This window comes from Penicillium solitum (genome assembly GCF_028829755.1).
Source record: "Penicillium solitum strain IBT 25940 chromosome Unknown utg000003l_segment0_segment0, whole genome shotgun sequence".
Classification (NCBI taxonomy): Eukaryota; Fungi; Ascomycota; class Eurotiomycetes; order Eurotiales; family Aspergillaceae; genus Penicillium; species Penicillium solitum.
In genome coordinates, this window is record NW_027072123.1 from 908,322 (window position 1) to 922,259 (window position 13,938).

The window sequence follows — 13,938 nt, forward strand, 5'->3', positions numbered from 1 at the left end:
GAATGGGGATCCATAATACATAGGTGTTGTGAGGGCAGGCAAATAATTGACAGCATTAACCGCCGGAATATGAGGGCATGCAATTACAAGTGATCAGGCTGGCGCGTCAGATCTTCGGCCCACAATTGTTCCCTGATAGATTCAATAGTTAAGGTGGTATAAATACTACTGCACGGAGTGACCCTCGACATCTAAGTTGTCTTTCTCGTTATTCCATACACCTCCTCACCTGTAAATCACAGGTGACTTGTACTAGACCCCGTCATGTCATTTTCTAGGCAGTCAGAGGTTGAACATTGGGAGCGGAAATTATATGACTATCGAGAAAGTCATTTCGAGCTATCTGCCAGAGTGCACATCTCTCACCTCGTCTTCGAGAGTGGGTTCAGAAGACGGATGGACGGCCGGCAGAATATCCGTCGATTGACACAAATGATGAAGATGCAAGGCTGTCAACGCTTGATGAGGGACAACCACGTGCCGGTGATAGTCCCCAGGGCTCATTGGCAAGATCGCGTGCGGCCCCGATCTGGCGGTGGAATCATTCCTAGCTTGGATATGGAGCTGGACTATAGGTTGTGCGCATACGACCACGAGAACCTCATAACAGCTGCAAGAAATTTCCTTGACCACGACGATCAGTGGTGGATCGTTGATGTCTATCTAACGGATAATGAGGAAGGTGCGTTGCTCAGTTTCAGCTCTCAGAGATCGTCGTTGATAAGTTTATAGTGTCGCCAGACGACCACAGAAATGAAGCGGAGTCTATTCGTCACAAATTCATCCAATCGCTGAAGGAGCGGTATCCAAACGACAATCGCCCACCTGATGGACTGATCTACGAGCGGATTAACCGGTACGAAGGCTACCTTGATACGCCCAGGGATCCGCTCGCTGCGAATAACTGGTGGGCTGTACTGGAGGCCCTCGCGGGAAGCAAGAAAGGAAAGTATTTGAAGCAATTTTTCAAACACGAGACCTTACACCAAAAGCTAAATTCTTTGCTCGTTATTCCGGGTCTCTGGGGAGGGATGCGGATTGGGCTACTTCATAAACTGACAGCCATGCATTGCGACGAGGTAAGTTTACTCTGAACCACAAAGCCAGTTCCATCTCAGCTAACTTGATTGCAAATCTAGCCAGTAGCATGCTACTGGGACTTGATCTTCTCCACTTTTTCGAGACTGGTTGGAGGAAGGGAAGAGCTTTTATTGCTGATTGACGGAGTTACGGTCGAGCTGCTTCAATCTTGCGTCCCTAAAATCTCCCGTAAAGATTTGCAATCCTTGCAGGTCGAGTTGGAGGAGGGCCGGCTTTTCCCGAACTTCTCGGAAGAGGCTCGGCAGGACATATGGGCGCGTTTGAAAGAGATCGATTATCCAATTCCAACCTTGAAAACATTTTTCAAAGATCGGCTCTATCTTGAGGTGGCTCAAAGTGTCATGAAGAGACTGTTCGTCCAGCCGCGAAGGGAAAAGATTACCATTGACCAGGGTGTGTATGGGAAGTATGACACTCCGGTTCCCGTTTCGATGGCGCTGAGACAGGAATGGTTAGGGTCCGACCTGCTCGAATTTTGGCGCTTCAGCTTCCAGTATGGATTTGAAATGACCGATCACCAACGCCTTAAATGGCCGACAGACGCTGATCCTGAGGACTTGCTTAGTCGACGGAGCTCCGGATCGTCCTTTCTTCCCAAGCAGGAAATATGGCGCCATTTCTTTACACTGGTGAGAGCGAGAGGTTTCCAAGCATCCGTCACAGACGACACGTCATTTGCAACAGGGGAGCTACCCTCCCCTAGAGTGTGCGAATACCCAGAAGACTTAGCCGAAGAAATAGAAGTTGCGAAAAGATGTGGAAAGCCGTACTCGAATACTGTCGAGGCAGATCGATTCGCTTTGTCCGCAGAGTCGCTGCGGCAGAGTCAAGCCTCAGTTCGAGTGACGGCGGGGTTTCTCCGACAGTCTGTTTTTAAGGCGTTCTTTGGCTATCTGTGGAATAACAATAGTCAAATGGCCGGTGGTGATCCTCCTGATGACAACATTGAAGTTCACCATCGCTACGAAAGGCCGACTACAGCAAATGTTGGTCGGGCCATGATGGCCACAGACGGCATGGACGTGGATCCTGGGAGCCTCAGGCCAAACCCTCTCGTCACCTCAGCAGCGCGGACGCATAATGCCGCGGCTACTGCTTCACCAGCTGACATACTGCCGCCGTTGGGTGTCATGACCATCACGGTTGGAGGAACTACACGAGTATTAGACCTACCAATCCACGACTCATTTATGAAAGATTTCTCGACTGGCCTATTCAACAACAACTTCAACGTCCAGACCGATGAGAGGGAAAAGCGATCCATTTCCCCATATACGTGCTACTCTCATTATCTGCACAATCCGTCGTCGGTGCTACACGCCGAATTCAGACAAAATGAGCATACTACCTACGCTATTGCACCCTCGCAAATCGGCGCTGGGAGCAAGAGAAGGATGCTTGATGAAGACGAGCAGATGGCTAGAGCGGAAATATGGTTACAGGAGCAAATTGCGCGGCTTATAGATCCCCATGACGGCGACGAAGACCTTTGACGGGAAAGGTGGTATCGAATTCGGGTTTCACCAAGGCCTTGAAGAGGCTCACGGTATAGAGGAGGCCTGGTCTGGTAGAGATGGTATGAGTGGGGCATGTTAAAAAATTCATATGCTAATGACCTATCATATCTCGGAGCATGGTCATCTAAGCGGCAACGTTTTAGCTTGAAGCGAGCAAGCCTATGGTATCTATCTTATATAGTGCTTAGGAATAGATGATAATGCACTTCTTGATTTATTGGGAAGCATTGTGGTTCGATTAAATAGAATTAGACATATGCTTGGTGTCCGGCACTGATCGTTATTTATATTTTACAGCCTGGCACATTAGATAGTAAGTTCCATAGCCCGAGGAATCTCAATGGCTTCAACTATTCTCTGATTTATATACTCTTCTTCCATTCAACACATAGCGTCATACTTGTAGTTCACTCTCTGGCCACCATCAAGGGTTCTACACCAACTGGCATCGCTTCAAGTTTAACAAGTGAGGTGCTGCCTCTTTTATCTCAATGGACTATGGTACACTCCGCCGACTCAAATACCTTTGCTGACCCAGAGGCGCAATGACAAAGACCACCCTCACGATGGTCCGCCTCCCTAAAGATATAATTAGACAACACAACTTGAATTCCTAATCAAAGAGTGGCTTACTTGATGAGGCAGGTATTCAGGTCGAGTTCCCCAGAACCCTTCGGTGAGGGTATTGTGGTGGGGCCATGTGTCTCGATAGGTGTGTTTGGAGATGCCGAGATGCTCGCAAAGCTTGATGTATTCGGGAGCTCGCAGCTAGAGCTCGCAGTATGGGTAGCAGACCCGGTACTCTCGGTACTGGTGCTTGTCTGTTGTTGAGTGCTTTCGGGTCTCGTAGTCTCTTTATTCAGTGGCGGCGATTGGCATGAACAATTGCCCTGCTGTTGCGAGGGAACCTCATCACCAGCTGCCCTTTCTGCATGTTGCCTCACCGAAGCCATCAGGGGAAGTTGACCGTCCAGGGAGACTGCAATACCACGACAATCGATGGAAGCACCATCAACACCTGTAAAGATTAGCAGTCAGGTATAATGCGAGGGTAGTATGATACCTACATCTACTGAGTGCGCTTTCCATCTCAGCCTCACAGTCAGACGACAAGGAAACTGATTGCGTGTGTCCAGAAGTTGAAAGCGTGGCATTCAAGCTTCCTCCCATAGCTTGGTGCCATGTGCTGACTGTATTACATGTGGATTGAATGAGGGGCCTAAGGTCAAGGGCTTGAACCTGACCGAGGATAGCGATGACTGTGAGCAGAGACCTGAACATGACCAAACTACTTTGGTATCCGAAGACCTGACTTTGGCGGGTAGTGCTGCGAAGCGCTTTTATATCATCAAGGCTCGATGAGCATATTTCCGAGGCGCCAATTTACCTAGGAGGCGTGGCAATCCATGAAAGTAAAAGAAATAGAGAAGAACGACGGGTGGTGCATCATTATGTTGGCATCACTGGCATCAAAGAAATGCCAATGACATTGAAAATTGATGTCAGCAGAAGAATCAACTTTTAATTTTGGGACAGCACATTTGTGCCCGTATAGCTCAATTTAAGATTCCATGCGTGTGAAGCTATAACTTTAGAAATATACCATTTCCAAGACCCAAGAGATATAAATTACCCTCGATCCCCCTCTCTGTAACGGACTTTGTCTATTTCGCATTAACGTGATGAGGGCCAGTGTAGATTCTGCTGGCATTTTGTTGCTTCTTCTCGCCGTTTTAGTCGTGAGTGGCTGCACATTCGCTCTGCATTATGGGGGTTTCATATACTGACTTTCGATAGGTCGCAAGGCCCCATGATGACCCTATCCACACAGCAACATCCACCCATCCAGTGCGATCCCCAGAAAGCGCATCCGCGACCGTGACCCGCTGACGTATTTTCTAGTATCATTCTTCGCCAACATTCCCACTGCCGAAACTACCGTACGAAATGATTATAGAGGTCGGTCCCTATCATTGATTGTTTGCAAGTATCTAATGGTCGCAACAGCAAACTCCGGCTTGTGTATATTCGCACGGAATTGCTTACATGGACGCTACGACGGAGAACATTGACCACTTGAGCAAAGTCAGCGAAACCTCGTGCAACGTTGATGCTGGAAATCGTCATCGTCTGTCATATGCCAACCTATCTGGTATATTCCTTTGCAACTATGTAAGTGCTCCAAACTTCAAGGCAAATAGGGCTCCGTGCTGACGGCACTAAGAGCCTCGAGCGCATCTCAACAAACTGTGGAAGCCTTGTGCCCCTGGCGACAAAGGTTCAACAAACATGCCAGGTAGACAACTTTTATACGTTTGGAATAATCGGCGGCTCTTCTCAAAACGCGAGTTACTCGATTGACTTTCACTTGGTAGTTGCGGGCGAAACCATGGGGTATCCTATAGAGTAGTTCAGACCTCACGACCTTGCCACTGAGTCGGATTGGTATTCGAGGTGGACCAATTAAGGTGCTGCCGGAGCGTAGCACGGATGTGATTCACATTTTCGTATGTAGATTCTTATAGAACTCTCAAAATTAGGGAGCTGTTTTTCCTATGTACTTGATTTCCTCTGCCACTTCTTGGCCATCCATTTCCGTCTTAGTGCTCAGTCCTTGCCGCTTTTTGCTCACTGAGTAGAACTGAGCACGCCCCTGAGTATTACATAATCACCACCCTCGCTCACTGAGCATCACCTGATCGTTACATAAGCTGGACGACTCGCTCACTGAGCGCCACCTGAGCGCTCTGATTTGCTCACTGAGTAGCCTGATCTTACTGACTGAGCTTGACCTGAGCGCTCTGACTAGCTCACTGAGCACGACCTGATTATTACATAAGCTCAAGACGTGCTCACTGGAGCAAAGCGTGGGGAGCAGCTAAGTCAGCAGCTCACCTCAATAAAATGCACCACGCTAGCCCCATCCAAATGCAGCTGTTCACCAGACTCTTGACCATTGTCCCCTCAACGAAAGGCTGGCGTCATCAATTTGGCAGTCGATCCTGGTTATTTCGCCTCCAGCTGAGAGGCAAATTGATAGTGGGGCTACGTTTATTGGTTTTACTATTCTGCGGCTATGCTACTACTCAACTCGCCGAGTCTCGCATTCTACAATACCGTCTCTACATAGTTGCGGAAGATGTCCAGCCCTCAATATCTGGTTCTACAATATCTAAGAATAACTCAGAAAACCCCAATTGAGTGGTTCATAAATGTAGTTTAGTGTTTTATTCTTAAAATTTTATTATTATTTTTTTTTTCTCTTGAATAACACTGGCTTATCGCTCTTGCTGCCTGCCCACTTGCTCCTAGGAATACCACTTCAGCTGTAGCGACTTGGACATCCGCAAAAATATTCTAGACCAATCGATTATGTCTACTGGATGATCTAGCCGTCCATGACGAAATTTGCGGCCCTTCATTTGCCCAACATATTCAAACTAGCAATCAGAAAATACCTCATCCTAGCTGAAGTCCGAGAGGACTTCCTAGGAGCTCCAGACCTTTCGCGCCACCACAATGTGAATGATATCAGTCCTAGGAGCTTAAGTGCCAGTACCTATTCGCAAGAACTGTGACTAATAATGGTGAGTGTCAAAGTGTATAAATGGGACCCCGATCCCTCCTTGAAGGAAATATCCAGGTTTAAGACTTATCATAAGTTCAAGCAACCACCAGCATTCCAGTCTGTCTCTTATTAGGCCCTCGGCCAGAGCAAAAGCCTAACTAGTATGCAGATTTTCTAACGCGACATCGTGGTTGACATCTAATATTTCCCATTCGATGAGAGTTGCAAGACAGTTTCCTGCAAATTCCAGAGTTCTGAGTTTGTTAATGGTCAAGACCTAAATGGGAAGATGTAAGTGACTCTCATTGTACCAGGGGGAGAAGGCGAGAATTTGCAGGGGGCTTGTGGCTGACTGAATTTGGTAGCATAAAATCCACTGAAACCTGAGAGAAAATAGATCCAAGCTTGATTTGCCGGTCTAATTACACGTACTAAAACCCACTTTAATTGCGCATGCTCTTTTGTCATTGAGCTAGACGCAAATAGTAAATCGGGTATGGCATGCTTCCGCCGATTGAGCCAGACTAACCTCCCACGCAAGCGAGCTTGATCAGTGATGCCCATTCTTCTCTATGAATTGCCAGGCACCGCCATAGACCAACGGCTATGAGGGATCTGAACCTTTCACAAACTTAGTCTAAACTGATACTTATCTAGATGAGATTTATACGGCACAATACTACTTTGGAAACCCAGAATGCCCCAGAGGTAGAGTATCTCACCTGAAAGGGAGAGTTTGGAGTTGCTACAAAAACGCATAGAGATGAGCCCTCGCTCCCTCCCATCACTAATGAGCACGATCCCATATGACTATTACCGGCCATGCCACAATAATCAAGAGCCTCGCTTGCCAGTCTTCAGTCTGTGTCATTCCACTCCTTTTGCCCCCTAGCCCTCCCTACCTTGTCCAACCGGGCTTCTGCTGTCGTATAGGGTTGCCACCTTCCAACCCTCCAGCCAGAGTAAAAGCATAACATGGTTCTTTATGCAAATTATCTGATATCGCAAAGAAAATCGACAGCCTGGGTGATGTCGAGAGCATCTCGGCAATCGCTTAGTCAGGGCTGTTCTGGGTTCGTATTTGGTACAATTGCTTATTAATTACCGTCGTAAGACAATTACCAAATTTCTGTCCAACCCGCACAGCCACCGCTTTGACACAGATCAGCCACAGTGCGTGAAACAACTGTAATTTACGAGCTACCTGAAACAGGTATGGCTATGTATGATACTGTAATCACTCCTCGTCGTTGCGGCTTATACCACTTTTGGCCTACTATCACGTCGACTATGTATGAATCATGGGGAGCTATCTAACAAATATTAATTTATGAAACTTTCCTGGTAAACCTTTGCTTCTGAGGGCCTTTCAGAGGAAGATATCGTGTTTGAGGCTCGTGTCAGAGTTCAAGCTCATATAGTAGCTAGGTGTTTTGTCGCTGACCACAAACATTGTGTCTTTCTGGCATTTGACGCCTCTGCGAAGCCCAAGACGGCGTTTGTTATCCTGACCCGCGAGAGGGTGTCTGGTTTATCTTTCCTACCTTCACTTGAACCTCCCAGCAGACTCGATATGCTATTGAACGAGTAGTCCCCAGCTTCACTCCTGACCTTCCGTCAGATTTCCCTCAGGTTTGGACAGTCCACCAGCATACATATGGGTAACTGTTTCTTGTGTGCCGCACTCGCAATGATCGTCGTCGAGGAATCGATGGGCCTTGGCGTACGTGGATAACCAGTTGTGTCCTATGGGTAGCTGAGTTAATAGATACGCACGATTCCTAGGCAGACTGCCGTACAATCTTCTGGTATAGATGGCCGGAAATGCCTTCAGATCACTTCGTATGCTCGTGATGCCTCAGGGAGGGGAGTATATCGCTATATTCACAAATCGAACAAGGAATCAAAGCCCTCGGAATAATACATGGAGACCTCAGGCGAGACAATTTCCTTTGGAGTGAATAGCTTGGGCGTGCTTTGATCATTGACTTAACGTCGCCCTACATTGAAATGTCGACCGACTCAGCAGCGACCGGGGGCAGCAAACGATGACTATGCTGAACTGAGCATCGATCCGTCTGCGCTACGTCGATTCGAAAGAGATATCCATTTAGCCTTGCCATGCCAGTCCGTAGTTGAGCCAACGTGCTCGCTTCTTTCCACGATAGTCGGTCATACACCTGCCGGGTGTGTTTCCCAGGGAGTGCTGCATCCACTCGTTTCACGTGTCTCCCTACGTTCTCTGGAAAATCGTTGCTGGCCACTGCTTGGGACCGAGCGATCTTCAGTGTGTCGACTTCATCCTAGAAACTGATTCTTGTAGGGCAGCATCCTTCTGGGTCGCGGTTCTGGCCTGCTCTTTAGCCATACCTAGCAGTTTATTGTCTTTGCTAGTAGGGACCCAAAGAATATTGATGTGGTTTCCACTTCTCCGCAGTCATCTCATCAACTTGTACGTTTGGCAGACGAATCCCTGGCCTGACTGTTGTCGAGGATTCCTTATCGTGGAAGCCGCTGGTTTGTTGCCCGTGAGCAGCATGATCCTGTAATCCTTCAGTCCCACTAGCATGTTCAATGTATGTGTCATTGCTGCAAGCTCCGCGGAGAATGGATTCGCCCTGATCACGGAAACGGTCTTCAGTCTCAATTTTCGATATCGAGGTGGCTGCTTCTAGATCGCCACCCAAATCCTACGAGCCCATTTCGTGTCGAGCTGCTGACTGCGACTTGCATTGGTCCGCCAGGTACAGTCTGTGAGTCCGGTGCCAGCGCTACAGGTCCGCTCAAAACTGGTTTCATCACTTTATTCTCTCTAATTCATTTTGAGTGTTGGCCAGGCCCACTTTAATCTACGTCTGGACTAGCTTATCCACAGTTGTAGAACAGAAAAGGGCTATGAGTACAGGTCTATGTAGGAATTAATGGGGAGACTCGCGGGCAATCTCACCGGCATTCAGTGCTAGGGTAGGAGATTTTTCAGTTGAACACCAATGTTGGTCACGATCTAACAATGAAAGATTGAAATCTCTTTCCACAGAAGCTGGCCTTACTGATGCTCACTTCACCGGCCTTAGCAAGTCCTGATCTAGATACGCAATAATCCTGCAACGAGATGAACAGTCGACCATCCTGCTTATCCTTGGCTCTGGAGAAACTTCAACCCAATGGCTTCTTCCAGTTAAGCAGATAGTGGGTTCCTGGGTAAAGGAAAATGGCTGGACACAACGAAAGAAAAGAAGGTTATTCCTCCCGCTGTCAAGCGTGTTCATTTCGCGTATCGCACTTCTGTTCAACTCTGCGGCTGGATAGCATGTGGTTATTCGTTATTAAGTGTGTATCTGCAAGCCGAAACTTCGAGATGACTGTAGAGACAAACGACAACAAACTACAAATAACTTAAAGCGCAGACCTGCGCCCTTTGAAAAATTCCTTGCTGCAATCCGATCCAATAGAATACAGGATAACGGCCATGTTTACCAAAACATTCGCGATAGCGATACTTTTCGGCATTCCAACATGGGCTCTTCCAAATCCCACCATGCGTGACGGGGCATCAAGACATGTAAATTCTTCGCAACGCCATGCGACGCAATTTGCTAACCCGCTCTAGAATCTTTCTGCTCCACTACTACTCGATGCCTGGAAAGCGCCAAATTGCCCGGGTAATAGCGACGCTCAGACGGAATTTACCTTCGCGCATCCTTTCATTGGACAAAACATGTCAAACATTGTCATTGCGCGCAGCTTTCGGCTCAATCGCACACTCGAAAACCAAGAACAGTTAGACATCTCTGTGGCCAGCAACTTCGCAGCGTGGTATCCAGACAAGTATGAGTACTCCCATAATGGCTTCTCATGCACCAATTTTCTGCAGAGCTACTATGCGATGAATGGAAGTACGTCATGTTACAACACACCACCATTTACATGTCATCGATTGTGGAACAACCCAGGGCTACAGGCAACCTGAATGGTTACTTTACGTTGGGATAGAGTGCAGTGGTGGATTCGACGAAATGAACAATTTGTTGTATTAAGTTGAGGTGGATGTCTATTATAGTACTGGTACATGCAGAGCAATGAGATGATTTAGGTCTATTATATTCTCTATTGTGAGTACGGCTATTTACAGTATCGAACACAAACAGATGCGATCAATTCGCTTGATAAGCTGTGTCCAACCAGGGCTTGTTCATGAGGTCTATTGTTCGCCCTCACACAAGAGTGCTGATTGCTATGAGTTTAATGCCGAGGCAGGAAGTGATGTCCCAACGCTCAGTTCAGTCACATCTCAACATGTTCGATCGGAGTTATAATTAAACAGTTGTTTTACACACCGAATGCTCTAAGATCACAAATATGACCAGATAAATCAAACTATCAGGCCAGACCGGTTGGATGTCTGAGAAATAATTGCTTCCATAGAAATCAATTGAATAGGTTGATTGCCCCTCGAATTACCACCCCCTCTCTCTCCCATGCAAGATGGTTTATAAAAATATTCCATTTTCCGCTTTCCAGCCACCCTGAAATGTTCCTGGCCAGGGTAGTAATTTTAACGAAAGCCCTCACAATAAAAAAGTAGCTGTACTAGATGCGAGCCTTTTTTTGGTTGAATCTGTGAAGGCTCAATTATCGGTAGCACTCCTCTACATTATCCCCCTCAGCGTGCAATGTCAAAACTTCAGCCTACCAAACGGGAGGAAATTGGTGCCACCACCCATATTAAATTGGTTTTATTATTGGGCACGTAGTATCATTGAAATACATAAATCAGGCCAATTCAATGGGAGCTTAGGGGCTACATTGCCAGAAAAACAAGATGGTTCACTATATCCACGTGTATGGCAGGCAACATGGAATTACTACAGATACTGCACAACAACAGATCCAACTTCTAGAGCAAGCCATCAAGCATAAATTTGGGGAGAATGCTCAGTGCCACGGTATTTGTTTGCACCAAGATCGCAGACGGCCCCATCCATCCTGGCTCCGGAGGGGAATCGTTTACGCATGTGGAGGAGGAAACGGACTCAACCTTCTAAACAAGGTGTGGTACAACACGTGGATATTCCGCATCAATCTGAAAATTGAAGGCAGTTTGGATGAACGTACCACACGGGCGCTGCTAGGATTACATATGAAGGCAGAGAGAGTCCAGTTTACAGAAAGGAGCCCCAATGAAACCACACAGCGCATGCGCCATTTGAGGGACGAAATCCCATGGCTTGCCGACGGGTCGGTAGAAACGAGAAATACGGGTGACTGTCGGTACTTCGGAAAGCGATTCCAAATTGGAAGGGACATCTGATGGCAGAATACAGGAAAGACAGGAAAGGCGGGAGATACTACAATTGGCATTTCGTCTTCCCTAAGATAACTATTGAATGATAACAAATCCAACTAACGTCCCATCGTGTGCTCAAATATTCTCTTATGTATTTTTCTTTAAACAAATCAGGGACCAGGATCACAAAGGATTCTTTCTTTGTTCCAACTCCTGTGCCCAACTTTTAAGAATTGGGATTCGATCGTTGGTTCAGTCGACTTAGTTGCATGCCACGAGAGTAGACACCGCTTGCACCAATCCTTGCACGTGCATCATCGACAAGTACTAGATTTGTGGTTGGTGAACCTACTGAAAGCCTTCAGTGCATGAATCGCGGTCGGGCCACGTTGCGCGTCGCTAGAGAGGCATTTGTGATTGATACGGGGATCCGTGGCCTGCGCTAATAGGTCTTGATTCTTGGAGACGATATGTCAAATGGAGTTCCATAACGGGCATATTTCTCTGGTCGAGGCTCCTTGTTTTGTTACATGATATTTCCAAACGTGTCACAAAAGCTGGTGGGGCAGATAAATGACTTAAATGACTCTAATATCACGTAGAAGGCGATTTCTCGCTGTTTTGCCATTGTAATACTAAAGTTTCCATTGCTACAGTGATTCGCTCCATTTGGTACTTGGATGGGACGTACCTAGCATGCGACATAAACAACTCAAAACAGTTAAATCGCGGCTCCTGAATAAGACCATGGATGTTATTTAACCACTATATAAATTTTGAACAGATTACAAAAGCTCTTCATGGCCGTTTGTTACTTTATGCCGCATCACCCAATTGCTGATGTCGCTAATAAAGCGCCGCGCTGCCCCACTTCCCCCCCCCCCCAATGCACGGCTTAACCATCTTGGAATATTAAGTCGCCCAAATACCGCGTCCCCTCCCAGGATGCTTGAGGGAGAACGATTACTGAGACAAGAGAAAGTGGAGGGAATTATGACCCTTATAATTTCTCGCATTTTCACACTGTATTTTGAACGTTGTATTGCAATGATCTTTACGGGAGTGAGTGGTCGCGCTAATTTCAAAAACGCATTTATTGACCTATCCGAATCCCGATATGCTTCCATGCAGAATCCTCACCCGAACCTCCTTCCTAATGTTACAGTACAATTTTATTTTGGAAGCTTGCAGATCCCCTGCACAGTTGATACATTCAATAAGACCATGGATCTCTCTCGTGAGCCCAATTTCTCCTGCACACGCCGTGTTGGATCCAATCAAAGACAATATTATCCATCATTGCGACAAGCAAATCAGACGCAAATTGTGGCACGGATCTCGCCAGGCTGTTTGGAAAAGCAAAATCAGCTCGTTCTTTGCTAGTTCTCAGTTCCGTAAGATGATTCAGAGTTATTTCCACTGCCAAGTCCCGTAGACCTCGATCACTTGCCGGAGTAGAGTTGTATATCTCTACTATAGCGCTCTGGAATGTGTTGGCATCCAGCCGCCGTAGTAGTTCTCGTTCGACTTTAGCCTTCGACAGTGCTTTCAAACCTGCGATAAACATTCGGTCTGCGAGAGAATACATCAAAATATGAAATGACAGGGGATCAATTTCAGCAATTGAATCTTCGACAGGCTCAGCGGTCCTCGGTAGGCTGTCCTCATCCGCTCCACTCTCTGCGTTGTGGGAGATTAGTTTGGCAGCAAAGACCGTAGGGCTGTCGGCTTCATTGACGGTCGACGTCTCCTCTAGAATATCGTGGCCAGATTCCGAATGACAATCCTTGACCTGATAATCCAACGAGTAGAGATAATCAATCATTCGTTCTACCAATAATGGTTCTTCTTGTAAAACAACAGTACTTGTGGAGGATTCCTAAGTATGATGAGTTGACAAGGGGTTCTCTTTTTCCATTGTCGTCACTATCTCACCTTAAATCCACTGCTGCAGGCTTTTGCAAAAAACTCCGACCGCGTGCAAACAATACACTTATGCACCGCATACACAGCGTCACCACACGCAATCGACATATCGCTATATTTCGAGTCAAGACGTAGGCTATAGTATTATTAGATCCGCATTAGCGCCTCAGAGGCTTACTGGTACCTTGCTAGAGCATGAAGAAGCTCTTTGCCGGGAAGGTTGTTTTGAATAACCCCCTCCCGGGACAAATCTGGTGGATCTGGAATCCATGACGGCTTCTCAACTATTTTCGCGGCACAAGCCTTCTTCTTCGGCATAATCACGACGACGTGGAACTGGTAATTTGTGTCACCTCAAGCGTTCGATACTGTGGATATCAACAATCAAAAGAGGCCGAGACAGTTGCAAGGCATCATATGTAGCTGTGGCGAATTATGATCGGTTTCATTCTGGACCTGTGTCTTGAGGTCATTGATTAATTTTAGAAACCGATCATGATTAATAGTTTCCTAGGGCTTTGGGCTGTGTAAAAGAGCAG

General features: G+C 46.9%; 4 protein-coding genes across 4 annotated transcripts; 2 read left to right on the forward strand and 2 right to left on the reverse strand.

The window, feature by feature from the left end:
- Positions 1 to 264: 264 nt before the first annotated feature.
- On the forward strand, positions 265 to 2,594 carry N7455_004258 (uncharacterized protein; the record flags this gene model as incomplete). The annotated part of the gene is made up of 3 exons (XM_065604745.1): positions 265 to 682; positions 733 to 1,079; positions 1,140 to 2,594. 3 exons carry the CDS (start codon positions 265 to 267, stop codon positions 2,592 to 2,594), a joined length of 2,220 nt encoding a protein of 739 aa, XP_065461645.1.
- A 653-nt stretch (positions 2,595 to 3,247) lies between these two features.
- Positions 3,248 to 3,899, reverse strand: N7455_004259 (uncharacterized protein; the record flags this gene model as incomplete). The annotated part of the gene is made up of 2 exons (XM_065604746.1): positions 3,248 to 3,636; positions 3,686 to 3,899. The coding sequence occupies 2 exons, from the start codon at positions 3,897 to 3,899 to the stop codon at positions 3,248 to 3,250; spliced, it is 603 nt and encodes a 200-aa protein (XP_065461646.1).
- A 7,109-nt stretch (positions 3,900 to 11,008) lies between these two features.
- On the forward strand, positions 11,009 to 11,497 carry N7455_004260 (uncharacterized protein; the record flags this gene model as incomplete). The annotated part of the gene is made up of 1 exon (XM_065604747.1): positions 11,009 to 11,497. One exon carries the CDS (start codon positions 11,009 to 11,011, stop codon positions 11,495 to 11,497), a length of 489 nt encoding a protein of 162 aa, XP_065461647.1.
- Positions 11,498 to 12,686: 1,189 nt separating this feature from the next.
- Positions 12,687 to 13,717, reverse strand: N7455_004261 (BTB/POZ domain-containing protein; the record flags this gene model as incomplete). Its single annotated transcript, XM_065604748.1, has 3 exons — positions 12,687 to 13,352; positions 13,409 to 13,535; positions 13,578 to 13,717. 3 exons carry the CDS (start codon positions 13,715 to 13,717, stop codon positions 12,687 to 12,689), a joined length of 933 nt encoding a protein of 310 aa, XP_065461648.1.
- Positions 13,718 to 13,938: the final 221 nt, after the last annotated feature.